This window comes from Leopardus geoffroyi, chromosome C3, assembly GCF_018350155.1.
Source record: "Leopardus geoffroyi isolate Oge1 chromosome C3, O.geoffroyi_Oge1_pat1.0, whole genome shotgun sequence".
Lineage (NCBI taxonomy): Eukaryota > Metazoa > Chordata > Mammalia > Carnivora > Felidae > Leopardus > Leopardus geoffroyi.
This window is the reverse complement of record NC_059338.1, coordinates 25,944,452-25,972,316: the sequence shown is the minus strand read 5'-3', so window position 1 is coordinate 25,972,316 and position 27,865 is coordinate 25,944,452. Positions and strand designations below refer to the sequence as shown.

The window sequence follows — 27,865 nt, the reverse complement described above, 5'->3', positions numbered from 1 at the left end:
CCCCGCCCCACGCTGAAGTGCTTTCACAGGAGGAAAGTGATGGGGAAGCCAGGCAAAGGTCAGAGAGGATGTTCAGCCAGAACCCCGGGCTGGACGTCAGGTACCATTTGTGCCTCCGTCTTTCAGCCCCATTTCAGGCCTCTGTGTTTGTTCCTCATTATTCAGCAGACGTTCTAGTGACTCACCCACCCGAGATTGTTTGAATAATGTGTGTGAAGTGCTGTTCGCAGACAAAGGGCTGGAGAATTCCAAGATGCTAACTAAAAAGTTGACATCACTTTCCCTCCTGTAAGATGGCAGGGGAAGAAAATTGCAGCGTGGGAGGCCAAGTAGAGGACCATTCGTTTCCTTTGCTGAATTAGTTTCCTCCTTTTGGGACCTTCCTGGATGAAGCTCAGTTTGCCCATCTGTGAAAGGGGAGTGTGGATTTCTTGCCGTTAGGTGGAGCCAGAGGTTAAGCTAGTGCTTGGAGATCCCTGCCTGCCTGCTGAACCAACCCCCAGGGTGGAGAACTGACAGGTGGCCAAGCGGTGCTTGGGCTGGCTCGGGGCACACATGCTGAGCCGGCAGTTAGAACCAGAATCCGAAACAGCCGATCACATGCAGCTGGGAGCCCTTTATTTTCCGGCCTGCGGTTGCCGACACAATTATCGAGCTATGTTGAATATGTCTCTATATTAATTAAAAGAGAAGCGGGGATAAATAATGCGCCTTTGCTGGAGCTGCCACAGGGACTGCAGGCTCAGGATTTGCAAGCCGGCTCACCACGGGGCTGAGCGAGATGTCAGCCCAAGGAAGGAACTTAGATGCCTTGGAGATTGATGCCTCCGGAGAGATAGTCTCCAGAGGGGGTGCAAGGTCTGGGCTAGGGGAGCAAAAGGACTCCATTATGTTAAATAAAGCCCGTATCCTATGGCAGCAGCCACTAAGGAGCTTACCAGAATAAGCCAATGACATTCCTCGTTTGGCCTGAGCAGCTCAGAGTCAGGAAGTCAGAGCGCAGGTGAGTGTGCTCTTACCTGGGTGTGTTACCTGTCTGTGTGCCTCGGGGAGGGGTAGAAAGGGAGACAGCTAGCTCCTTGTGTGTACTTTAAAAAAAAATTGTGGCAGTTATGGGAATGTGACCTCTTGTTCTGCAGGTGCCCTGTTCCGAGGTTTGGGGCAAGCCTTCTGTCTAAAGATGAGCTCCATTGGGTAGGCTGTGCACGGGAGGTTTGTTCTTTCGTCAGGCCCGAGGAGGCATCCTTGGCACCTGTCCCAGATGTCACCTCTGAGCCCACCCTGTGTGGTCAGGAGGTGTGGTTCCTATTTTAAGTGAGATAATGAACAGAAATGGGTGCCCTTAATGTTGATGTGGGAAGGAGGTGAGCCTTCTGCTGCACACTTCAGCCTCGTTCTGGGCCCATCCAGAGGAGTCTGGCCAGCAAAACCTGATTCTCTGACCAGATGGGACCCTTGCCCTGAGTTTATGAGAAGCAGCCTTGGAAACTCCCCCACTCTCCAGCGCAGGCCAGCAGTGGGAACTGCCAGCCCCATTCATATCCCCCGCTTGCCTACATGGAGGAAGGTGGGTGGGCTGGTTGTGGTGTGGGGGCTGCGGTGTCTTTGTCTCTGTCGAAAACGCTGCCTTAAGAAAGCTCAGTTCATCTCCACCCTCCTCTATCATCTCTCTCTCTTCTTTGTCTTTTTTATTTTTATTAGTGTGTGTGTGTGTGTGTGTGTGTGTGTGTGTGTGTGTGTGTGTGTGTGTGACGCCCTCGTTCTGGTCAGGCAGATGCAGCAACAACTCTACACCTGATATTAACCCCTGAACTTCCCTGAAGCAGAATTGAGATCAGATGTGAGAAAAGGAGCCTCACCGCCCTCTCCCCAAAACATATCACTGAGGTAGATTACAGCCATGTGGACCCAGGCTGGCAGCAAGGAGGAGAAAACATAGCTGCTGCTTGCTCAGTAGGAGGATGGGGAGATGAGCAGAGCCCTTTCCTGTTTATCTCTGTCTGCTTTATCAAAACATGTTTACGAGGTAGGGACTTCAGAACCAGATAAGGACTGGGCCATCGAAATTTGATTTGCTGTGTGCTCTCAGGCAAATCACTCAACTTTTCTGAGCCTTTTTCTCAGAAAAGGGAATAGGAAGATTGAAGTGTCCAAACTTGGTCTCCAATGCTGGAAAAAGTTGTTTACCAATGGTGGCACAGTTTTCCCAATGATGGAAAAATTCCATGACTGGCTCTAACACTGGCTAGAAGCAGACTTGTTTGGATTTGATGGTGATACCAGAAAGGGGCAAGTTTAACTTTTTTTGTAACACCTGTGTCTGGCCTAGAGCGACCAGCGGTTCTGGCTTGCTTTTGTTTTCATTTTAAACTTTGGAGATGGAGACTTTTGGTCCCTTAGTCCCACTTCTGTTTTCTTGTGACAGCTTCAGGCATTGTGATAGATTAAATGCATTGGAAGAAATCATCTTGAGAAAGGGGCAAAAAAAAAAAAAAAAAAAAAAAAAGGCTCTTTGAAGCACCTCCATGGAGGTTGGGGGGGGGTGGATTTTAGTCTTTGACAAATAGATCTGAATGGTGCCCTAACTAGTGGCACCTACAGGTTTCAGGGGCTCCTTTGGCCTCCTTTCAGTGTTGTGCAGCATATGACTCTGTGCTGTAAGTTTCTGCTGGAGGGGCTTGGGACCTGTAATTACGGGGTTGGAGGGCCAATGAAAAGAAGGAAAAATAGTGAAACAGCAATCGTAAAGGAGCAATTATATAATTGTTACTGAAAAATCACCTGCAAATGGACATTGCCCCCCAGGAGGTTCATGGGGGTACTTTGGGGGCCTTCTTAGCTCCTCAGCACACTTGACGTGGCTTCCCTACAACAGGAGCCCAACAATCCAGAGTCCCGTTGCCCCCTCCCTCCACTCGTGGCTTGGATTCCTATTTAACCACTTCAGTTCATGTCTCGAGTCGTTTGTCATCATCATCAAGTCCTTTGCCACTACCAGATTCCCTGCTAGTCGGGAGGACAGGCCAGGATGGCCGGCAACAGAGAGAGTTAGCTGACCAAAAAGTACACTGGAATTCTCTGGTGAGGAAACCCAGCTCCAGTGAGAAAAGGGAGTGGGGAGGAGCTCAGAGGAAACTGCAGAAAGGGACACGGGCCACACGTTCCTGTTAAAACTACAGTGGGTGGTTGCTGTTGCTGAGGCCTGGGATGAGTGGCGAAGCATAAGAGTCAGCTGGTTCTGTCCTGGGTTCCAGAAGCCTCAAGGCAAGGAGGAAATCACCAGCCTCGCCACCTCTCCCTCCCCTTGTGCAGCCAGAGCAATTGAGCCTTTCCTGAAAGGGAGACTCTGAAAGTGCGGGGCCAGAGGCCTTCCCTTGATGTTCTCTTCCCCTCACAAAAGCCCCTGTGGATAATTTCCCCAGGGATTTCTGGGCACTGTTAATACTTTTCCCAGAAGAAAAAAGGGGGTACGCTGGAATCCCATTATTACAGTCCTGGCTCGAAGTGCTTTTGACTTTAGATTCATTTGGGTTCCAGCTGATGGTCTTGCATTCACCCCATGCACTAGCCTCCCTGCCTGTTCAGAGTAAGATGAGAAAAAATGATTAGAAGCCACATAGCTGGCCGAAAGTCCCGGCCGAATCCTGTGTGGTTCCCCTTGCGGCCTCCCCACCTTTATTGGCGCTCACAGGTACTTGAGCCTCTCCCAAATGGCCCGGGTTCCTTCAACCCTCCCATAGAGAGTCCACTGGGGAAGGGATCATGGGTCAACAGGTACCGAACCCCTTCAGTGGGAAAGGCGCTGTTCTAAAGTGTGAATAAGACATGTCTGGAAAAGTGTCTGAAAACGCATACGTATCGTTTACAACAGCGAAACAGACACCCCCTTTACCTACTATCTGAGTCGAGAAAGAGAACGTTGACATTCCCAAGAAGCCCTTGCTTGTTTTTCTGTTCTTTTTTTTGACTTTTTTTTTTTTTTTTTTTTTTTTTTTTGCTTTTTTAAGTAAGCATTACATCCAACGTGGGGCTTGACCTCACGACCCCAAGATCAAGAGTCGTGTACTCTACTGACTAAGCCAGCCAGCAGGCACCCCTTGTTTGTTTCCCCCACCCCCTTTTTTTAAGACCATGGCTCTTGATCAGATTTCTGGGTTTCAGTTTCTCTACTGCGTCAGTGGAGGAGAAGACGAGTTACTTCACAGGAAGGAGCGTGTGTGCTCTGGGATTCTAGTGGAGGGTTCTGATGGTAGAGTATGGCTCCACATGCCTTCTCCTACTTCTGCTTTAGGAGTGATATGTTCAGGCATGAAGATTCCTTCAGTCTCACGCAGGGGCTGAACCCCTGGGATAGATTTCATCAGGGAAGTAGGATTGCAGTAGATGTAAGATCAAGGGAGGGGGAAATTAGTTCTTTGGCAACAGGTAAGCCCCCAGCCAAACAGGATGAAATGCTTGCAAGAAAATCAGCCATCAAAGCACAGCTAAGTGTAAGAGTGCTTTGAGCATCATGCAGTGGAGTCAGAAACATATGGGGTCGATCGGAAGAGGTGGGCTTAGAGCAAGATATTAAAGAAAGGGTAGGGGGCACCTGGGTAGGCTCAGTGGGTTAAGCATCCGACTCTTGATTTCAGCTCAGGTTGTGATCCGAGGGTCGTGGGATTGAGCCACTTGTCGAGCTCCACACTGAGCGTGGAGCCCGCTTCCGATTCTTTCTCTCCCTCTGCCCCTCTCCCTCGCTTGTGTGTGCTTTCTCTCTCTCTAAAATAAAAATAAAAAATAAAAAAATAATAAAGAGAGGGTAGAATGTTAATTACCAAAGAAGAGGAAAGGGGTTGGGGCACCTGAGTGGCTCAGTCGGTTAAGCGTCCGACTTTGGCTCAGGTCATGATCTCACAGTCCGTGAGTTAGAGCCCCGCGTCAGGCTCTGTGCTGACAGCTCAGAGCTGACAGCTCGGATTCTGTGTCTCCCTCTCTCTCTGCCCCTCCCCTGCTCATGCTCTGTCTCTCTCTCTGTCTCAAAACTAAATAAAAACATTAAAAAAAAAAAAAAAAAAAGGAGAGGGGCTTTCTAAATGGGGGAAGTGAAGTGGCAAGTGCCAAGGGCTTCGTGGGGCCAGTGTCCTTTTTGACTAGAATACAATTGTTCTCCCAGCCCTGTAAATAGTCAGGGATAGTGCAGGGGTGTGAAAAATGCTGAGGTTCCCTGGTTTTCACCCCACCTGCACCTAAGGTGCAGAGGGTGGAGGGTCCCGAGAGGCCCAGGACAGCCCCATCCCCACTCCTCTTTGCCTCCAGTAATATTCAGAGCAGCCCTGTATGTGGGCTCCGGAGGAATTGGTGACCGATGGGAAAGCACGTGGCAAAGGGAGCTCTCCGTTCTCTTGCCACATATCGGGTTCTAGATAAATTCCCAGCTGCCCTCGTGGCTCTAGTGGGAACTGTCCCGCAGGCTCAGTGTTTGCCGAACGTACTTCTTTTTTTTGTGGATCTAATTGTCCTTCGTTGCCAGTCATGCTAACAAGACTGTCACCCTCAACAAGGAATTGAAACATCTCCTAAGACCTGGATGTTAGGTGGAAGTTTTAAGAAAAAGTGTGAGTGTCGGGAGCTGGGGGAAAAGCTCAGCTGGCTTCCCAGTGGTAGTTTTGGAGGCCAACTCAAAATTCTTCCCTGTTTTCATCTCTCTTCTAAGAGATGGCCCCTGCCTTAGAAATCCTCATAGACCAGGAGGGTGCATTCTTAGAACGCGGCCAGGACTGGACAAGGTCCACCCGTTATCAGCCAGACGCGTAAGCCTCTCTCCATGTTACGAAGTTAGAACAAAGCTGTTGAGGGATAGCAGGTATGTTTTGTGATTGCGTGAGAAAAATAATAGGTTACTTTTCTTTTTTTTTTTTTTTTTTTAATTTTTTTTTTTTCAACGTTTATTTATTTTTGGGACAGAGAGAGACAGAGCATGAACGGGGGAGGGGCAGAGAGAGAGGGAGACACAGAATCGGAAACAGGCTCCAGGCTCTGAGCCATCAGCCCAGAGCCTGACGCGGGGCTCGAACTCACGGATCGAGAGATCGTGACCTGGCTGAAGTCGGACGCTTAACCGACTGCGCCACCCAGGCGCCCCAATAGGTTACTTTTCAAATTGAGTGGCGAAAGGCTTCCTCATTCCAGCCAAGTTAACTGAGTCGTGTCCACCCTGGAAAACAACACTGGCTGTGAGCACCTGAGCCCTGACCCCAACTGTGTGTGAAGATGATAAACACGTTCAGGCTCCTGGGTCCCTGTTCATCTCCTTCCAGGCCAGTTCAGCCTTGGCCGTTACCGGGATGAGGTGCGCTGAGATAAGACTTTGAACTGTAGCAGGAGGGATCTGGGTTGGACACAAGCTGCCTGGCTGAGCATTTTATGTCTTCGGAAAAGGTCATCGTCTAAGGATTAAGTCCTCTTTTAAGATGGTTTTGTAGGCTTGGATAGTTTCCGCTCAGAAAATAAATAATCACGCAGCAATTGTCAGGTAAAATTAGGGACGCAAAGACATAGATGATACAACTCTCGCCCTCCGTTGAGGAGTCTGTCCATAAGCAGGTAAAAAGTTGGACAACAGTTTGAGAAAGCACTAGAAGCCGTGTCACAAGGCACACGATTAATTGCAAGGTGAGCGGTGCAGATAATGAGCTCTCTGGAATTCAGAGCAGGGCAGTGAGACCTGGTGGGGGATGGCTTGATGGAGGGGGCAGGCAGTGAAGGGTGGGTAGGAGGAGAGGAGGCGGAGAGAGGGCGCACCACACGGGCAACTTTTAAATCTTCCGGGCTGGTATATGTCGAGTCAGTTCTGCCTAAAGACCCAGGGGAGGCGGTCGCCTTCCCAGACTTGCATTGGCACCAGGCAGAATTCTCTAAGCAATAAAGGAAGGAGGAATTAAAATAAAATTCAGAATGGGGAAGTCATTTGCCCCTGTGTTGAGATCTGCCTTTTTTTAAGTGTCAGCTGTGATGCTGGGGGAGAAAAAAATGATTCCAAAAATCTTTCATCACTGTGTTTCTCACAGAAACCCCAGACAGGCCTGAACGCTGGCAACCACTCACTTCTCTCCGTCATTGTCCTCGTCGGTGCCAGACCTGGGGCAAGGCTCCCTCTCCCAGCCCCAGGCCCCCCACCCAAGGCTTCTTAAGGGCAATTGGAGACTTCCTCAATCCACTTTGTATCCTGAGAGTAGGACTCTGTGGGTTTTCACAGCGATTAGCTCTCTAATGCTGGCCCTGTTTCCATAGAGACCCTATAAATAGAGGAACGTTGGCGACCTAGGCTTGCTAAGGCTCATGGTGACCCAGTCACCCCCCTGCACCCGAGGCTGTGGTGGGGCGGAGGGAGTTCTGAACCCAGGTGGGAGGAAGGGATGTGCATTCAGCTGCCAGGTTGGGATAATTTGCTATCGGTTATCATGACTTGTTAAGATCCAGCTTTTCTGGGAGTTAAGAACACAGGGACCTGTAGGAATCAGAGGCTGCTTTCGGCTATTTTTAAAAAATGTTTATTTGTTTATTTTGAGAGGGAGAGAGGGAGCGTGCACATGGGGCAGGGGAAGGGCAGAGAGAGAGGGGGGGGCAGAGAGAATCCCAAGCAGGCCCCGCACTGTCAACGCTGAGCCCAACTCGGGGCTCGAATCCATGAACTGTGAGATCGTGACCTGAGCTGAAAATCAAGAGTCCAGCGCTTAGCTGACTGAGCCCCACAGGCGCCCTGCTTTGGGCTGTTTTTAACCAGATGGTGCCAAAGACGCTGTACCCTAAAGCATTTTACTTCTGATCTCATGCAGCTGTGTTTGCAGATTTTGGAGCAAACTTCCCCTTTGGGGGACCCACACCCAGGGAGGAAAACGGATGAAGCCTGTTGAGACACCACAAACTTCTCAGGAAGGATCTTACAAAAATCATCCAGCTCATGCTTTCTTCCTGAGAGGATGACAGCACCCTAAGGAGAGGGGGTCCTTTCTGCCCTTAAAAATAGTTCCGGGGGAGGAGACAGCAAGTACCCTCTCCTCCCCCTCCCCAGGTGTCGGCCCCCGGCCTGGAAGCTCTCCTTTCTGGCTAACTGCTGGCCTCCGGGCTGTTCTGGGACAGTTCTCGCTCATTCTACTAGGTCCGGAGAGCTCTGTTTATGCCTCACCCCTGACTCTGAAACATCTCGGCTCTCTCCTCCTAATCCGTGGCTTCGTTTGGCCACCACAATTGTTCCTGGCAGCTGGGGAAAAGCAAAAGTCAATGTGGAAAAGCAAGTGACATTTAGGAGCTGGAACCTGTTAGTCAGAACAGGTGGCGCTTTCTGCTGCGTTGGTGGCCAAGTTCCCTCAAGCTAGTCACCATGGTTTTCCTCATTTCCAAAACTTGTGGCTGGTTATGTGTATGTGCTGAGCTGTGTTTTTTGTTTTTTGTTTTTTTTTTTTAAATACCACGTTATGTCAAAACTTCTCAACCATCTCCTCTTGGACGCCTATATGCAGAAGCACCCCAGCTCACGGGTCACCCAGCTCTCTTGTCTTGCACTTTGTTAGTGAGCAACACCCCCATCTCATTATTCTTTGGCTGCTTTTTTGTTCTTTCCCCTCACGCCTACCATAGACTTTAGCAGACTCCTCGGTACTACTAAAGCAAAGGTCCTGTGGTCAGCCAGTCACCATCCTGGGCTTTCCTTCACCTTCAGAACAGACGGGGAAGAGGGGAAATGAAGGCCCACCGTGGTTAAAGCCCTTACCCAAGTCCTACAATGTGGCATGGGCACATCGGCCATTACGGTTCAGGGGACCCGACTCCCCCTGGCCCAGGCCTTTTTAGGTTTGTTGTAATCCTGCCTCTGATACTGTTCTGGGATGCATGTAACTACCACATCTGCTTTAGTCTTAGAATCAGCGTGTGAGCCAGTGAGGGTAAATTAGACTAGAAGTTGGGGGACTTGCCCATGTAACTTGGATGAACCACTTAACTGTGCTGTGCCTCAGTTTTTTTAATCTGCAAAATGGAGACAATTGATCTATACCTGTCCCGTTCTCCCTCCTAAGGTTAGGATGACAGCATAGATTGGAGAGCACTTTAAAAAATGCTGCATGATTTTCAAATAAATTGACCAAGGATCTTAGGATTCAAGGCAATCTAGCAGACAGTGTGGCCGCTGTCCACACACCTCTGCCTGTTTCCCAGGGCTCAGAGCTCTGGGACCCGGTGAAGTCTTTGGAAGGGAACTCTTTTTACCTGAGCAGATACAGAAGATGGGCCTCCGAGTTGGAGAAGCTGGGTCAGGAGTGGTAGGGAGAGGACAGAGAGACCTGGAATGGGAAGCTGGGAGGACAGTTTGTAATATGTAATGACTGTTTGACAGGAGCAGCTCGGCAAATGCCAGAGCCAGCTGGCCCCATCCATGATGCCTGGAGGGAGGTCTGGTATCAGCTTGGGCCTCAGGAGGAAGGAGCGTCCTGGCCGTCCCTGGTCTGGAGGCCACAGGATCTGGCCACTTCCAAGTTGATGGCAGAGTGCGCTCCCCTGTCCGTCTGCCCTGGACATGTTGGCTCTGCCCGGAGCAGATTCAGGGGGGCCTCCTGGCCCTGCCTCAGGCTGGCCCTGCGGGGACAGTAACTCCCGTGGGAGAGCCTCACACTGTGTAACCTAATGTCTCTGGGGCTGCCCCAGAATTAAATTCTTGAGAAGCAATGGTGGTTGCCTTCATTTCCTCATCTACGAGTGGAGATGTTGCTACTGTTGCTTTTATTAGTGTCCGGGAAAATCAAGTGAGATCATGTAGAAGAAAAAAAAAACCCCTTGAAAACTGTAAACCGTGAGCCCATGGTGACTTGTGCCGATGTAACATATCTGGTCCGTAAAATGGAAGGTTGTCTGGCTGCCTACTTTGAGGATTGTGGGGAGACTCAAATGAGGCCACAACTGAAAGTCCTGAACTTTTACACAAATTTACAATAGCTTAGTTACTGACACCCAGAGGTCAGTGCAGCTGTCTCCACATACAATCCTGAGGTATAAAAAAACAAGAGCCAGGTCAGCTAATTCACATCTAACATGGGTTGTTTTTTTTTTTTTTTCTTGGTTTCTGCATGGTCTAAGGTTTTCTGTCTGTGAGTTTATTTCAAGAAGAAAAGAAAACTCAGGGGCATCTGGGTGGCTCAGTCGGTTGAGCGTCTGACTTTGGCTCACGTCGCGATCTCACGGATCGTGGGTTCGAGCCCCGCCTTGGGCTCTGTGCTGACGCCGAGGAGCCTGCTTGGGATTCTCTTTCTGCCTCTTTTTCTGCCCCTCCCCTGCTCATGCTCACACTCTCCCAAAATAAATATTTAAAAATAGATAAAAATGAGGCTGGCTCATGAGATTATGGGTTGTTCCTCCCAAGTGAGGACCTGCTGGGGCTCACTGAGCCCCAAATGGCCAGGTTCCAAATTTTTCTTCTTAGGAGTTCCAGAGTGTGGCTTCTCACCTGGTCCCACACGGCCCAGCCCTCTCTTGGCTCTGAAGCTCTCTGCCTAGGGCTCAGCCTGGCCAAAGAAGCCAGCCCCCTGACAGGCACGCTGTCCGTCTCTGGCCTGAACAGTCCTGCCTGGGGAGCAGCATTGCTGAGAGGGAAGGCTGGGGCCAGGGCAGCACTGGGCTCCAGGGCCCCTTTGGTCCGTTCCAATCTGAGGGGAAAGACACTGACTTAGATACCTCATTCCGATAGGGATGCTGAAGAAGTGGTCACGTTACTGACTGCACTGTGAGGCATGCCCATAGAAGTAATGTTTATTATTCATTTTTTGTTTACCAGTTCGTTATGAAGGGTATTACAAAGGATACAGATGAATAGCCACATGGAGAAATATACATGGGACAAGGTCCAGAAGGGTCCCGAGTGCAGGAGCTTCTGTCCCGGTAGAACTGGGGTACACCATCCTCCTGGCATGGATGTATCCACCAACCTGGAAACTCCAGTAAAACTTCTTTTATTGCCAACTACATCAGGAATGAGACTGGCTGCAAATAACAGAAGAGCGTGCTAAGATAGGTACGGTGTTGTAGACAAAGATAGGTTTATTTATTTCATGTGGCCAGAATCCCAAGATGGGCATTCAGAACTGCTTTGGCATCAAGTTCCCAAACCTGTCGCTCGCGGCTCTGCCGTGTGTGTGTGTGTGTGTGTGTGTGTGTGTGTGTGTGTGTAGCCCTTCGCCATCATGCCAGTCTGCCGTGTGTGTGTGTGTGTGTGTGTGTGTGTGTGTGTGTGTGTGTGTAGCCCTTCGCCATCATGCCAGTCATCTTGTGGTTGCAAGACGGCAGCTATGTGTCCAGGAATTACCACTACATTCCAGACCTGAGGAAGTAGGAAGGGCCAGGAGCTTTATCAGGAAAGCAAAAAGTGCTGCTAGAAACTCTCACCTTGCTTTTCATTGGCTAGAGCTGTCACATGTCACTCCTAGCTGCAAGGGAGTCTGATGAAGTATAAGAATTTTTAGCAAGGGGCATGAAGGCCAGGCCGTTTGGTTGGTAAGGACGGGGAACACGTGTTGGGTAAGCATTCAGCAACGTCTTCTACAACAGTACAACCTGATGGTCTGACCCTGATCTTCTCAGAGAGCACCGCAAGAAGGCATCTTTGGAAATGGTTGCCTGGTGGTCTAAAAGAGCCAGCGCAGCTCGAAAGAGGACTGAACTTAGAAGGAGGGACAGACCGGAGGGCAGGGGTGGCGGGAATCGATCCAGAAGGATACAACCCCGTGAGCCTCAGACTAGTCACAAGATCGCATGACCAGTAACCCTGAATCGTGTGTTGATCGCGAATGTCCTGTGGAGGGCTGTGGGGGTACATTTCTTGGGGAATAGAGACTGGGTCACGGTTGCTTGCTACCTTCCTGCAAGGTGCCCTTTTAGGCATGACAGGCCATTCGCAGGGATCTTCCAGATTCAGACAGCTGTAGTAGCTCTAGTGATCTCCCAAGAGCACACCCCCCCCCCCACCTCTGTCCCCAACAACTGGGCATTCCAGAGCTTTCCATTCATAAGGGTTCTTCATCTCTCCCCGTTAAGAAAATCCAGCAGCTCTCAGAGGGCTCCATGTTTGGCCACGGCCTGAAGCACCTGTTCCACAGCCGGCGCCGGTCTCGGGAGAGGGAGCATCAGACGTCTCAGGATTCCCAGCAGCAGCAGCAGCAGGGCATGTCCGACCATGACTCCCCGGACGAGAAGGAGCGCTCCCCGGAGATGCACCGCGTCTCCTACGCCATGTCCCTGCACGACCTGCCCGCGCGGCCCACCGCCTTCAACCGCGTGCTGCAGCAGATCCGCTCCCGGCCCTCGATCAAGCGGGGCGCCAGCCTGCACGGCAGCGGCGGGGGCGGCGGCGGGGGCGGCAGCCGGCGCACCAAGAGCAGCTCCCTGGAGCCCCAGCGCGGCAGCCCCCACCTGCTGCGCAAGGCCCCCCAGGACAGCAGCCTGGCCGCCATCCTGCACCAGCACCAGTGCCGCCCCCGCTCCTCCTCCACCACCGACACCGCCCTGCTGCTGGCTGACGGCGGCAACGTGTACCTCCTGGCCGAGGAGGCCGAGGGCGGCGATAAGGTGAGGTGGGGTACGAGGGGGCGTGGCCTCGGTGTGGCGGGGAGGCACTGGGGAGCGAGAGCCATCCGCGGAGGGGCCTCTGGACCTGCGGGGGGGGCTCAGCTGGGGGCCCTGCCGGGTGGGTACCCACACCCTGCTGCCCACAGGACTGTCCGCGGGGTTGGACCAAACCCAAGGCAAGAGATGATCCCCAAAGGGTTCGTTTCTCTTTGTCTCAGGGGTTTTCAAAAATGAGGTTTTGCTCAGGCCGATGTTAATTCCGGCTTGTTTACCTTAAACAGGCCATCAAGGAGCAGTACCGCAGTTGGTTCAGAGCCCAGGCTGGCCCCAGCCCTGGCTCTGCACTTAGTAAGCTGCATCAGTCACTTAACGTCTGTGTACCTCAGTTTCCCCAGCTGAAAGCGAGGATAGTAACAGTAGAGTTGCTGTAGGTTCGAATGGGTTCAGGTATGTATGAATGTCTGGGATGGAGCCTGGCACAGTATCGTTTTTATTATTATTACCAATCAAAGGAGATAGGAGAGGAAGCCATGAGGAGTAAGGAGAGGGTAAGGGTAAGGAGAAAAGCTAGTTTGGCACTTTCTGAAGTTCTGTCCTCACTCCTTTGTTCATATGACAAGTGCTCACTGAACGCTTGCTAATGCCATAAGAATGAACAAGCCGAGGTACTGTGTTCACGAGCTTACTGAATAGAGGTGGGGGGCAGACGGGCAACGGACAGAATAAGATGGTAAGGCTGTGATAGAGGCTGTGCGGCCTTTGGGAGCAGGGGGAGGGAATTGGAGTTGGTAAAGACCTTCTGGAGGAAGCCATTGACTTGAGCCTTGAAGGAGTACAGGTTAGCCCAGGAAAGAACTAGGGGGAAGGGGTGGGGGGGGGGGGAGAGGGAGTAGCATGTACAGAAGTCCGCGAGCTGGCACAGGGGTCCTCCTGGACTTCGCTGTGGTCACAGCATCCAGCTGTGTGGGGGACCGACGGGTAGGCAGAGGCCAGACTACACAGGTAGTGTGAAGGTGTCCATGGGTGTTAGGCAGGAAGCTGGAAGGAAGTGGTCCCTCTGGATCTCAGTGTAGACAATAGACCGGGAAGGGGGTCAGGAGTGGAGTCAAGGAAACCGGTTTTGGAGCTGCTTCAGGAGTCTAGGCCGCAGGAGTGAGGATGGAAAGGAGGAGACAAATCCGGAAGACATTTGGAAGTTGGAATCAGCACTGCCAGGTGAGAAAGTGGATAGGAAGACAAAAGGAAAGAGGAGAGGATGATTCCAGGGTTTCTGGCTTACCAACCTCGCAGATGGGGCATCTTCTAGTTGAGGAAACACGGAAGTAGGAGCAGGTTGTGGAAGGAGAGTGATGAGTTCACTTTTGGACGCGTTGAGTTGCAGGTGCCTTTGGGAGCTGTCCCACTAAAGAGCTCCAGCGGGCAGTCGGGTTCATGGGCGAGAGGTCTGGATTCGGGCTGGCACTCTGGAAGTCAGCACTGAGCTTGAAATCATGGGTATAGAAGAGACCCCTGAAGGGCACGCGTCGAGTGAGCGCGAAGTCGAGGACAGATGTGACATAAAAGGGACAGAACAGCCAGACACAGAGGAGTCACCATGGAGAGAGAGAATCCTGAAGCAGGAGGAGGGAGTAGTCAAAAGAGTGAAACAGGGCAGGAGTGACAGGTCCTATCTGGGTATGGAAGTGTGTGCAGGCAGCACACGCAGAGGGGGTCATTGGTAACCGGCAAGAAACCCGTTTCAGTGGATTGCGGAGCTGGTGGAAGTGGGGGCAGCATGTGTTGCCCGTGCGGGGAGACAGGACAGCAGATAGTGGGTTGAGGCACTTTGGGTTTTATTGGGGTTTTAAAGATGGGTGGGGAGAGTTGTGGGTCACCTAGGGCCTCATGGGCCAGGAAAGGGGCTTCTGACTTTTTTCCCAAGTGAGATGGGAGGTCATTAGAAGGTTTTTGTGCAGATGAGTGATACCTTTTCAGAAGACCACGCTGGCTGCTGTGTGAACAGGCTACGAGCCGGGGTGTAAACACGGAGTCCAGCCGGGAGGCTGTCGAAATACTCCAGGCACGGGGCGGTGGTGGCTTGCAGCTGGGTGGGAGTGGTAAGGGTGGGGAGAAGTGGCTGGATTCTGGATTTGCTTCAGAGATCAGGCCACGTCCACCTCTGACGGACGTGGAGCGTGAAAGCAGGCAAAGATGGCACACAGCTTTTTGGCCTGGCAGCTGGAAAGACGAAATCGTCATTCACGGAGTTGGGAAAAAAGGCAAATGGAACAGATATCTGGCAGGGGCCGTGGCGGGTGGCGGGGGGGGGGGGGGCAGGCAGAAAGCGGAGCTGGGTTTTGGACCTGTTATGTTTGAGACAGCTATTAAACATCCACATGGAAATGCCAAGTAGGCAGTCAGATGTATGAGTCTGGAGTCCTGGGGAGAGATCCAGGCTGGAGGCATACAGTTGGGAGTTGTCGGCGTGAAGATGGGATTTAGAAGGATGGCACCGGACCATTTGCAAGCCCCAGTTTCAACTGTGGAGAGTGTGTTCCCAGAGTGAGATCTGCATGTGTTGGCTGAGAGGGCTTGTGGAATGGAGACCCCAGAGGGGCCAGCAGAATGAAGCAGCTTACCGGGCCACAGTGAACAGGTGCTCTGCGTGCAGCTGCAGCCGGACCCACCTCTCAGTGCTGAGTCAGTGAAGACACTTGAAAAATAAAATTAGAACCGTCCTGCCAGGCCAGGGTCCCCAGTACCACAGCTACTTTATGAAGAGGAGCATGTGAACCTTGTGTTCTCTGGCTGCCTGAGCAGACGGAGCGGGCGGGTGGCTGGCCCCGTGAGAAGCTGGTGAAGGGTTGTTGATGTTTGCTGACCGCGAATGCAGGGGGCTGGGGGGCGCGGGGGTGGGCGTGTCAGCCGGGAAGCTTCTCCCCAGGCTTTTGCACGTGGCTCGTGCGGACACTGGCCCCGAGACAGCCGGGGTTCTTCTCTTGCTGGGGGTGAAAGACCGGGGCCGGATGCTCTTGGGCGAGCTGCCAGGCAGGACGGTGCCCTGGGGGACATGATTGTTCCTATGGCTGTCTTATATCCTTATTTAGAACTTTCAGCTCTCCCCAACTCTGTCATATGTATTGCCCAGTGAATCTGAACAACCTCCCTGTGAAGTTGCCAGAGCAAGTGTTCTTATCCCCATTTTCCGGATGAATAGACTGAGTCCTAGAGGAATCAAGAGACTGCTTGCCTGAGGACACCCAGCTACTTTCATGGCAGAGAGGAGACTAGAGCCCACATTCGAGCGTGTTCGCAAGACCAAACAGATGTGAGGTCACTGAAAGCACCAGGGGTCACGTGATGCAGTGTCCATAGAGAGCAGACCTGCCTCGGCCCAAGAGGGTGACTTTACTGCTGGGGTGCCATTCCCCCTTCAGTGACACAGCTTTCCAGCCCTGTAGCTGTTCCTCCAGAGATAGGCGAGGCCTGGGGAGCTCCTGAGGAGCAAGGGGGTCTTCCAGCCAACCCGGCTCTGTCAGCTGACTCCCCCAGACCCAGAGGCCATTGGTTGGTGTGAGAAGCTGTGGTGGTTCCACCCCGGTCTGGGCATGAATAGAAGGTATTCTTCTCTCTAGTAAACAATGCTCCGCATGCTCTCTGCAAGCTCCCTGGTGATTACTAGCATCTATTTTTAATTCATAAGCCTCCCCCACTACCCACACCCCTTGCCATTGTTTGGAACTCACCAGCTGGCTTTCGGACCAGAGCAGCCCCGGCGGGGGTTGAGTTACTGGAACAGCCTGGAGGCAGCTATAGTTCCTCAGCTGTCATGGAGAGGCTCGCCCAGCCCCCACCCGAAGAGAGCAGGGGACCTGGAGCCCCAAGGACAGCAGGGGAACAGATAGGGGCTCATGGTCCTGGGAGGCAGCTCAGCCTTGGTGACATTGTTGGCTATCATTTGTTCCCTCCAGTTAGCTGTGTTCGACATTGTGCCTTAAATGATTTCCCCTAAAAGCAAAATCGGGGGGCACCTGGGTGGCTCAGTTGGTTAAGCGTCGGGCTCTCGATTTTGGCTCAGGTCCTGATCTCATGGTTCGTGAGATCAGGCCCCACGTCAGGCTCTGTGCGGAAAGCACGAAGCCTGCTTGGAACTCTCTCTCTCCTCCTCGCTCTGCCCCTCCCCTGCTTATGCACACATGCGTTCTCTCTCTCTCTCTCTCTCAAGAATAAATAAATGAACTTTTTTCTTTTTAAAAAAAAAGCAAAAACAAATGCCCATCTCCGCCCCACCATCCTGCTTTCTACTATTTGTATAGCACTGAGCAAATTAGCTACTCTCTCTGCCTGACATCTATAAAGCGAAAAAAATTGTCATCATTTGTTGGGGCACTGGGGCCCTAGGTGCCCAGAGAATGCAGGTGACATCTGGGTTCTCCATCTGTATGTAACGTAGCCTTAACCTCTGGGAAACTCGGGCCCCAGGGGCTGCAGCAGGAACCACTGGTTACGTGTGCAGCAACAGTGGAGTTGAGTGTCCCCCAGCAGATGAGTGTTTATTCTCTCTCTCTCTCTCCCTCTCTCTCTCCCTCTCCTGAGCAGCAGTTCTGAGAAAATGTGTACTCTCAGAGAAACCTAGTAACTCTTCCCATCCTGCCTTTGTGTCCTGCTCCCAGCATTTCAGGGACCAGATTAGCCCCTGCAGGGATCAGAGGCATATATTCCCTTTTTCTCATTTGTTCCACATCTGATTGGCTCATTGCTTTCCTCTTGGTCTTATTCACAATTTTCCCTAAGCTGCTGCCATGTTCCTCTCCCCACTTCCAGGCTTGTGCAAGGTGCACCCAGCTGGAGGCTCTCGGGAGGGGGATAATGCAGGAGCACTGGGTTTATGGCCAGCCCTGCCAGGCTGGCTCCTGGCCTTGCCCTGGTTGCCCTTCCCCCTCTGTGTGGTGTGGTTGGTGGCCTCTGAGGACAAGGAACAGCGTGCGGGTGGGAGCCTAGAGCTCGCAGAAGGTGTCTAGACAGCCTTCGGAGACCAGCGCGGAGGTGCTCAGTGGCAGGACTTTTACTGACAGGCCAGCCTGCTGCCCCTGCTGAACCAGGGCAGGCAGGGTGGGAGAGAGGGCCGAGTGCACACGGTGAGGTGCAGAGAGTGGAGAGATCGTGTCACGCTTGGATGCTTCCTGTGGCCTCAGGAGGTCTTATCTCCAGGCTCCAGGCAGGGAAACGAGTGGTGTTCAGCTCATCACCTAAACCGGAGCAGACTCTGGACATCCTGTTCTTCCATATACTGCTCTACGAGACTTACTCGACAACAAGATTTTTTCTTCTCTGCCCCGGCATAAATAAGCACCCCTGTTTACTCCGAGGGATGGCAAGCGAGGGGCCACCCTTAGCCCTAGGCTCTTGCCAAGAAGACAGATCTTGGCAGGTGCCAAAGGAGCCTGGTTTATTTACGTCTGAGATCCTGCTGGGTCAGAGGTGGGTGGGGCTGCCCTGCCGACCCCTCAGCGGCTGGGGGAGGCCAGACCATGCATCTGGGGGGCTTCCTCGTGTGTCTGAGCCTGCAGGCCAGGTTACACGAGAGGCCGAAGGGGCCCTGCCCTAGGGTCCCGCTGCGTTCCTCGGCCTGTCCACACAAATACATCTACCTTCAGAGTCACATGACACTCTGCCCGTTCAGTCATTCATGTATACACTCGCGTCTGTGCCAGCCAGAACTCCTACCCAATTGCTGGGGAGGACAGCCGCCTTCTCTGTTCTGTCTCGTCCCCTCGTCTTTTCTCTTCCTCTCCGCATGCAAAGGCTCCTTAGGTGGACAGAGAACCAGAGGCAGCCAGCCGCTCGCCAGGCCAAGACGGGGCAGCTCTGTGATTTGTCGTGAACCATTGTTTCCTGTCTCAATGATTAAAGACATGGGGCGCCTGGGTGGCCCAGTTGGTTAAGTGTCCAACTTTGGCTCAGGTCATGATCTCGAGGTTCGTGAGTTCGAGCCCCGCGTCGGGCTCTGTGCTGTGTCAGCGGGCTCTGACCCAGAAGCAGCTTCGACCGCTTGGAGCCTGGAGCCTGCTTTGGATTCTGGGTCTCCCTCTCTCTGCCCCTCCCCTGCTCGGGCTCTGTCTCTCAAAAATGAATAAATGTTTAAAAAAAAAAAAAAAGACTATTTTCCTGGGTCCTTCGGGCCCCACCACAGCAGTATATCTTGTAGCACCTGGCAAATCAAATTCTTCTTTTAGTCTGATTTGCGGTCCTCATATGCAGGAGAAGCACCTTGCCTTTTAGGGGTCCTGTCCAATCAGGAGAGGGGCTAAACAGTGAGGACTCTGCCCCTTACCTAAAGCTTGGGCCCCAGAGATCATGAGCTACAGCCTTCTCTTTTAGAGCAGGATCCTGGGCTCAGTTAGTTGTCCCAGGCAGGACCTGGCTTTTCTAGAATTAGCCTTTATTCATCTTCCCCACTGACATCCATGACTTTCTTTCTAGATAGAAAATTCCCCCTGTTCTCCAGATTAGCCCTGGCTTCTGGAAGTACAGAATTCCCCCCGGGGGGGGGGGGGTAAGGGGGCGGGGTGGTGAAGTTAGATCATGTCCAAGTTACCTAGCAAGACCCAGTTTCTTGCATTTTCAGCCCCCCTTGTGGCCTAGCTCAGGCCAAAACCTTATGGGAGACCCTGTGGCTCTCTGCAGCTCCTGGAGTCTGTGAGGACTCCAGCCCAGATGCGGGTGGGAGACTTTCAAGTCCCCAGCCTTTCCCCTTGGGACCCTGAGCCCATAAGATGCACCCCAGGGGAAGGTGTGCTCCAGGTTTGGTTATCAGCCCCACGCCGGAGCCGGTAAGAGTCAGCAGCAGGAGGAGCTCTCTGTCATCCCGTTCCAGACGGCGAGGAGCCAGTGCTGGTGGTGTGGGCATGGGTCAAGGGAGCTGGCACAGGGCTCCCCAGCCACCGTGCACATTCCTCCCTGTATCCACCACATCCCTGAGTTGCGACACATGATCTCGGTTCCCTCTGGTGCCAGATGAGGCGATGGATATCTAGTATCGCTAACCTGATCCCCGCTTCTGCCTCTTTCTTCTCATGGGCAGTCTGAGCTTTCTCTGTTTATACGCCACAGGGCAGAGGGCTCTGACACAGAAGCAGTGATGAATACATACACCCGGCCGCATTCCTGCTGGGCTCCAGGAGCCAAGGGCTGTCCTGCCCTGCAGTGTGGGGGCTGGAGGCAATGAGTGATGCTTCTGGAAACTGTCGCCCTCTCCGACCTCCCTTCTCTCCCCAGTGACAGGCGCTGGGGCGTCTGACTGTTCTTGGCCCCTGCCAGCCCCTGTTTCCCACATCCTGCAGAGGCCAACTCTCAGGCCTCTACTTCTTTTGTCCTCTTTGACCTTCACCCAAGTCTGGATGGGGGAGTTCTCACTGCATCCTTTTCCACCTCTGCAGAAACCCTGCTACTGGGACCCCAAAGCTGGGCCAGTATCCCTAGCTAGTGAATAATTAAGCATGCCCAGCAGACGCTCAACAGATCCAAAGTGATACTGTGACCTCCTTCGGGTGGCCGGAAAGGTGAAGCCTGCCCTGGAAAAGCTCTGTAATATTAACTTCATTATATAAGGTTTCTTCACGGCCTGAGCAGGCGGCTGCAGAGCCAGCTATGATCTGGGCCCCATGCCTGTCTACTGACTTCTCAGGGGCCCGGTGGCATGGCGGGCACGTGCCTCGGACTTGCGGGTCGTGTCCCTTTGAGCCTTGCTGGCTTTGGCACTCAGTCGAACAGCATTTTGCTGCTTGTGTTCCTTGTTTAATCAGGGCAGCTCATGTAAGTGAGGAGCCCTGGAGTCAGCAGGAACCCCCAAGAGTTCTGCATGTCAACCCTCTGCTTTTAGAAAGGAATCATTCTAAATTCTTCTTGGCAGGGGCGCCTGGATGGCTCAGTCAGTTAAGCGTCCGACTTCGGCTCGGGTCCTGATCTCACGATTCGTGAGTTCGAGCCCCACATCGGGCTCTGTGCTAACAGCTCAGAGCCTGGAGCCTGCTTCGGGTACTGCGCCTCCCTCTCTCTCTGCCCCTCCCCTGCTTGCACTCTGTCTGTCCCTCTCTCTTAAAAATAAATAAATGTAAAAAAATTAAAAAAATAAATTCTTCTCGGCAAAGAGTATGGGGTGGGGGTGCTCTCCTCCTAAAAACCACCCAAAAAGAAGCTGCTTCCTCTCTGGGTCACTTTCTCCTACACCTGTCCCCAGCGCCCCCACCACCAAGGAAACAGAGTGGCTATGAAAGGCTTGAAATCATCTTTTTCTATCCACCTGTCACCCATTTTGATTTTCCTAAAAGAGGCCAAAGATGAGCCGTTCTCTCCACTGCCCAGCATCTGGCTCATGACTTTGCCCGCAGGGGGCTTCCTGTAGGAGTGTCCACGGCATCAGCCGGGTGGAAAAGCACCAGGTGGGAGACATGGCCTTCTCCCTCCCTGGAAGCAGCTGGAGGGTGGCCTGGTGTGTGCGTGCTGGTCACCCCCCAGCTCTCTCCATTCTGGCCTTTTCTGTCTGCCTTTTCTATCCGCTCGTGGGGCCAAGCCTCTCCACCTGCTCCTACGAAACATGCCCACTTGGTTGCTGTAGTTCACCCCGCAGACTATGAATCTTCCTCCCCTCCTGCCTTTCATGGCGGGGGTGGTGCAGGGAGGACGAAGAAGCTCTCTGCTGAGAAACGTGAGTTTCTAAGAAGATGCATCTTCTGGTCGGGTCAACAAATGAGTGTTGGAGGAAGGACTCTGAGTGCCGACCGCTTCCCAAAGCCCTATTTGCAAGAGGTGAGCATTAGAGAGGCAGCAGCCTGCCACGGAGGGATGCTAACTGGGAGATTTTCACAGCGCACCTGGAGCGTGAGATTTTGAAGGCCTCACCTTCTATTCTGAGCTGCTAAATTTAGCTGTCTTTAGCTTCTAAAGCCGATGGCTTCTCAGGTTTCCCCTCCTTCAGAATATGTGGTTTGTGCCTTTTTTTGCCCCCCCTAAGAGAAAGAAGAGTAAGTAGGAAGATTAAAAAAGGGAGGAGCTGGGGCGCCTGGGTGGCGCAGTCGGTTAAGCGTCCGACTTCAGCCAGGTCATGATCTCGCGGTCCGTGAGTTCGAGCCCCGCGTCGGGCTCTGGGCTGATGGCTCAGAGCCTGGAGCCTGTTTCCGATTCTGTGTCTCCCTCTCTCTCTGCCCCTCCCCCGTTCATGCTCTGTCTCTCTCTGTCCCAAAAATAAATAAACGTTAAAAAAAAAAAAAAAAAAAAAAAAAGGGAGGAGCTGAAGAACGATAACCAGAGGAGAAGATGAAGAGAAAATGTGAAACTGACGGTATTAGGGGAAGAAGGGGCCTGGCCTGAAACTTCAAAGAAGAGGAAGAGGAGACTGAACTGAGCGGAGCCCAGCGACTATCCGGGCTTCCCTCCAGCGTCCTCTTCCATCCGTCACCCCTGGGCTCAGGCTAACCGGGAGGGTGGGGGCAGTGCGACCACAGACCCCTGGCCCAGCCCAGCTGCCCGCGCTCGTGGGCCCGAGCCACGGGGGCCGCCCCACCTTGGCTGACATGGGGCCTGCGTCTCCGTCAGGCCAGAGGGGGTGATGGCAGGGGAGCGGGACGGCCAGGACTTAACAGCAGGTACACGCGATGGCATCCTCTCAGGGGCACCCTCTTCTTCGCAGAAGGAGGTTGCCTTGGGGCTCGTGTGCTGTCTAAGCCCCCAGCCTTACTGCTCACTGTAGCCCTTCCGCATCCACCTGCCACTCTCTCGGCAGCCACTTTTGTGGCTTTCTCTGTCCCAGGCAAAGTCTCCCAAGTAGCGTGTGGTGTGTGTGTGCGTGTACGTGCACATACACGTGTGGCGAGGGGGCCTCGGTGCTGGTCGTCTTGTTCAGTAAAACCGACAGTGTGTCAGGCATGTTCCCAGTTTATCTTCACCGCAGCCCTGGGAGTTCATGAGCATGCGTGCCATTTTGCAGCCAGGAAAACTGAGGCTCGGCTACGGAGAGTCTCTCACCTTCCCCTCCTACCTCCTGATGCCGTGGGTCTGATTCCTTAAGGCCTCTTCCTCCAGGCTGCTGCTTTGTAGGCCCTGGTGCCTCCTCCTGCAGCTGTGACGGAGCACACGCAGGGCCTGCCGAGGCCAGCGAGTGGCAGGGTGCAGGTCTGTGGCAGGCCGCTGACCGCAGGCCCTCTGCCGTGCCACTGAGAGAGGTAGCCCTCACCCACAGAGCCTGGCTTAGGTGAGTCTTCCTGTGATACATCCCCCTTCAGCCAGGGCTTTTCAGCCCCACCCCCCACCCCCCTCCCGCCGCCCTCCATTCCCCCCTCCCATTGCACTTGGGGACACTGAGCCTCAGGGCGTGTGGGAGCTTGAGGTCCCAGAGCAACTGTGGAACTGAGACCCAAATCCAGGGCTCACATAACATTTCCCCATCCCAAGTCACGGCGCCTTGGGCTCCCTGCTTCCCACCCGCAGGACAGGAAGCTCCGTGGCCTTGGCAGGTCTGGGAACATTTCATGCACGTAAAGACAAGAGCAGACTCTGGAGGGAAAGGGATCTCTCTCCCCCCTGGCCTGCCTGGCACACCTCCCCCTGGTTCCTGTTTGTTCCTTTTCTCTTAGCAGACTACCGGTTCACCCCTAGCTCCTCCCCTCTTTTTCCTGCTGTTTAGTTATTGTGCTGATGGGTGGTTGTCCCTGGAGGAGAGGAGCCGAACCCTCCCATCGGGGAGACCCCTGGCTGCCTGTGTCCTGGGGGCTCTCCTCAAGGTTATCTTGGTGGTGCAGTGTGCTCTTGCAGGAACCTCTTTCTGGTGCTCCTGAGCCTTCATCATCGGGAAGTCCAGGGAGGGAAAGAGCTCAGGAGAGAGCCCCAGGGCTCTCCCCACCTCTGGTCTCCTGCTCACTGCCACCTTCTGTTCTGCTTGAGAGGAAAGGTTGCACAGCTTAGCTTGGTGGAGCCTAGAAAGGGGGGAGGCGGGGGAGAGAGGTCTGTTTGTTTCATTTATTCCACCAACATTTCTTGAAGTGCTTCTACACGTTATGCTGAATTTGACTTGACACGTTTTAAAAAAATAAGGGCTTTAAAATGACCGCCTTTTGGGGAGGGGCAGCTGCGTGGCTCCGTCGGTTGAGGCTCTAACTCCAGCCCAGGTCATGATCTCACGGTTCGTGAATTCGAGCCCCACAGCGGGCTGTCTACTGTCAGCCTGTCAGCGCAGGGTCCGCTTCGGATCCTCTGTCCTCACTCTCTGCCCCTGCCCCACTTACCCTCTCTCGAAAAAGAAAACTTTAAGAATATGTGTATATACTTAGGGCTTGTTTGATTTGTTGTGGATGTGTTCCAAGTAAAATTTCTTAAGTAGTTCAAAACACTTGCAGGGACACCTGGCTGTCCCAGTCAGTAGAGCGTATGGCTCTTGATTTTGGGGTGGTGAGTTCAAGTCTCACGCTGGGTGTAGAGATTATTTAAAAATAAAATCTTTAGCGGGGCGCCTGGGTGGCGCAGTCGGTTAAGCGTCCGACTTCAGCCAGGTCACGATCTCGCGGTCCGTGAGTTCGAGCCCCGCGTCGGGCTCTGGGCTGACGGCTCGGAGCCTGGAGCCTGTTTCCGATTCTGTGTCTCCCTCTCTCTCTGCCCCTCCCCCGTTCATGCTCTGTCTCTCTCTGTCCCAAAAATAAACGTTGAAAAAAATAAATAAATAAAATCTTTAGGGATGCCTGGATAGCTCAGTCGGTTAAGCATCTGACTCTTGCTTTTGGCTCAAGCCATGATCTCACAGTTCATGAGTTGGAGCCCTGCGACAGGCTGCGTGCTGACAATCCAGAGCCTGCTTGGGACTCTCGCTCCCTCTCCCTCTGCCCCTCCCCCACTCTTGCTCTCTCTCAAAAATAAATCAACATTAGAAAAATATTTCTAAAAACCCAAAAACTTTTACAATGAGAAATACGGGAGGAAAAAATCAGTAAGAGCTGCCGTGGATTTAGAAAAAGGTAAAGTCTGGGGCGCCTGGGTGGCTCAGTTAGTGAAGCATCCGACTTCGGCTCAGGTCATGATCTCATGGTCTGTGGGTTGGAGCCCCCACGTCAAACTCTGTGCTGACAACTCAGACCCTAGAGCCTGCTTCGGATTCTGTGTCTCCCTCTCTCTGCCCCTCCCCAGCTCACACTCTGTCTCTCTCTCTCTCCCTCTCTCAAAAATAAACATTGAAAAACATTAAAAAGGAAAAAAAAAAAGTCTTTGGACGATCATTTTAAAGTAACCAAAATGGGGGCGCCTGGGTGGCTCAGTCGGTTAAGCGTCGGACTTCAGCTCAGGTCACGATCTTGCGGTCCGTGAGTTTGAGCCCCGCATCGGGCTCTGGGCTGATGGCTCAGAGCCTGGAGCCTCTTCCGATTCTGTGTCTCCTTCTCTCTCTCTGCCCCTCCCCCGTTCATGCTCTGTCTCTCTCTGTCTCAAAAATAAATAAACGTTAAAAAAAAAAATTAAAAAAAAAAAATAAAGTAACCAAAATGTTATCATCTAGGCTGCGTTAAGAATGAGTGCAAAAACACGCTTTTAAAAATTTTGGTCCCGATATACTTTGTCCTAGATATTATTTTACAGGCTTGGCATTAGTTCTGGAAGAGGAGGGGTGTCTTAGTATGAGAAGACCAGGCTGTGGTTTGGATGCCTAGGACAAAGCTGCAATAGACAGACTGTCTGTTACAGCCCCGTGAGATAGGTCATTCAATCATTCTGAAAGCCCAGGGAGGGTCATTCTCACGCTAGGCCCAGCGAAGGGCTCGGACGTGTTTAAGATGTGATTCCTGCCTTCCTCGGGGAAGTAAGACCGAAGACCTGTTTGCACATAACCACTGTGCGAGAGGAACAAATGTTGGGAGGTGCTGGAAGTAGTCTCTGACCCTCATGTCCCGGGCTGCACATGGCTGAGCTGGCCCCCAGAAATCGGGACCTGTTGATGTGCTTTTGCTAGGTTCCTGTCCTCACAAACCCCAAGTCATCGGCCACCATTAATGTTTGTAAGGTTTCCCCAAGCCCAGGGTGTGGGGACTCCTACTCTCGGTTTTGGCTGCACGCCCTGGCATTGGGCCCCACAGATACGGCTGGGACCTTCTTATCTCTTCGCACCTTCTTGGGACCACCCTACCACGTGTGGACCCTGAGTATTTAAAACCCGAGTCCTTCGCCTGGCTCACGTAGGTGCAGGAGCCGTGTCTTTGGTGATTCTGCCTCAGAAGCCTCCCTGAGAGACTGAGCTGGGCCCTCAACTCTGCTGGCCCTCCTGTACCCCTGCTCAGAGCTTGCTCGCCTCAATTGTGGCCCTCTGGCCCCCTCTGCTGGCCACTCACAGGATTTCCTGCTGGAACTGTCCAGATGAAGTCCAAGGAGGAAAGGACTGCTGTGAGTTTGCCATCTGTGTTTGATCCCGGGTGTTTATGCCTGGGCCATGCTGGAGGGAGGCAGTGGGGGGCGGGGGGGGGGGGGGAATGGGGCATGGAGGAGAGCGGAGAATAGGCAGCAGAAGCCAGTGGAGAAGGAGCTGTAGTGGTGTCTGAGCAGAGAGTGGATTTCTGGAAGAATATCTCAGAGCTGCGGGGGTCCCCCAGGTGATGCTGGCTGAATTCTGATCCCTCCAGGGAGTTCTTGGCTAGGGAGCATGGCTTGGGAGTGATGGAGGCTTTAGCGGGGCAGAAGGGAGAGAGGTAGGGTACTCCAGGCTGAGCTGGCTGTGTTAGGGTCCAACAAGAAGTCCCCTCCAGGCTCCAGAGACCTCCTTTTCATCCTGGCCAGGAGCCCTACTTCCTTTAGGAGGTGAAGAAGGGAGCCAGTGGACTGTGCCTCTGTTTGTCAGGGGGGCTTCTGATGGTGGGAGGCATTTCTGGGCTTGCACTAGGTGGATGAGTGACGCAGGTACGCATGTCTCCATGTGCTGCACCCCCCACGGGGGCTGGAGGTGCTGCCTGTCACACCTGGGTGTCCTCATGCACACTGAACTCATGGTGGCGACAGCTGGGCTTGGGGATGGGCAGAGTGGTGGCGGCGGGGGCACCTCTTTAGAGCTGGGTCTCCCCACTCAGTGATCCTGCGTGTCTCCTCCCAGATGGGAAGGAGAAGCCTGTGAGCCCCAGGGCAGGGGAAATCTCCCAGAGCAATCCGTCCCTAATCCCCAGGCTGGGCCTCAGGCTGGAGATGGCAGCTGCAGAGCCTGGGAGCTTGGGCACACCTGCTCGCAGACCCCGGCTTCCCTTGGCAAGCCCCGTGCTGCCCAGGGACTGCGACCCCGGGGGCCTGGCCCAGCCCCTGGAGAGCTGGAGCCTCAAAGCCTCTGGCACCCCGTCACCGGCACGGCTTCGGGAAACGGGACCCGCACAGGTGAGGCCCCTGGTGGGTGGAAGGGGAGAAGGTTACCGGGCGGGGATGGGAGAAAGCCATTTGTGCTGCTTGCCAGGTGGCCTGTGCTCACCGTCTGGTCTCTCAAGGTGTAGCCCCCTCTCCATTACAGAGAACTCTCTGTGGGAGGGTGGAGGGGGCGAACACCAGGCCTTCAGGTGTAGGCTGAGGAGTGCCGGGAGGGCTCCTGGGGTGGGGGTGGGGGCAGGAGTCTTATGCAGAAGCACAGGTGAACCCTGGCTCAGAAGCCTCTAGAAACCAGTAGGCCGTACGTCACTCTTCTTGGGGCCAGAGGAGCTGGTGTGCAATTAAGTGGACGGGGTGTGCCTGGATGTGGTCGCTTCTGTCTACAGAAAGACTTGGACAGGGAGAGCGGGGTGTGAGGGTCCCGTGAGCACTGACCCCAGGTGGACGGTGGGGAGTCCAGAAGGAACCAAGTGCTTGGGCGCCTGGAGCTTTTGGAGAGTTTGCAGGGTGGAGAACGGAGGAGGCCCCGAGGCAGGAGCCTGTGGGGGTGAGGAGGCAGAGTGTGCAGGACATTCGTGTGGAAAAGGGCATCGTTCTGAGCAGGGCAGGGAATGTGGTAGCTGAGAGGAAGGTGTAGACTGGGCCAGAACCTATGGGTGGGCCTGTCAGCAGGGACGGGAAGCCGAGGGCTGGGGGAGAGAGAGGAGAGGGTAGCCCTGAGGCCCGAGTCTGGGCAGGGGTGGGTGCCTGCTGGCTGCATGGAAGGCTGATGGAAGCCTCCACCCAGTGCCCATCTGCCTGGAGATCGCAGGTGCTGTCTGAAAGGGCGAGCGAGTGCATTCCTCAGGTGTCTGTGCCCTGCACTCTGAAATCCCAGGTGGCAGCATGGGACTCTCTGTAAAGCCGCTGAGGGCCTATGCCTTGC

At 53.5% G+C, this 27,865-nt stretch overlaps 1 protein-coding gene across 5 annotated transcripts in view; it reads left to right on the top strand.

Annotated features, from left to right (window-relative positions):
- Nucleotides 1–27,865, top strand: part of TMCC2 (transmembrane and coiled-coil domain family 2) — a 41,809-nt gene that overhangs the window by 800 nt on the left and 13,144 nt on the right. Inside the window, exons 1-3 of one of the 5 annotated variants that reach the window (XM_045456284.1) lie at nt 19–1,003; nt 10,805–11,041; nt 12,061–12,591. In XM_045456284.1, coding sequence (XP_045312240.1) covers nt 12,088–12,591 — 504 coding nt within the window. In that variant the 5' untranslated portion in view covers nt 19–1,003; nt 10,805–11,041; nt 12,061–12,087. Of the gene's footprint in view, nt 1–18; nt 1,004–10,804; nt 11,042–12,060; nt 12,592–25,307; nt 25,984–26,635; nt 26,956–27,865 lie in introns of those variants that run through there. The other 4 variants (XM_045456283.1, XM_045456282.1, XM_045456287.1 and 1 more) reach the window with 4 other exon arrangements.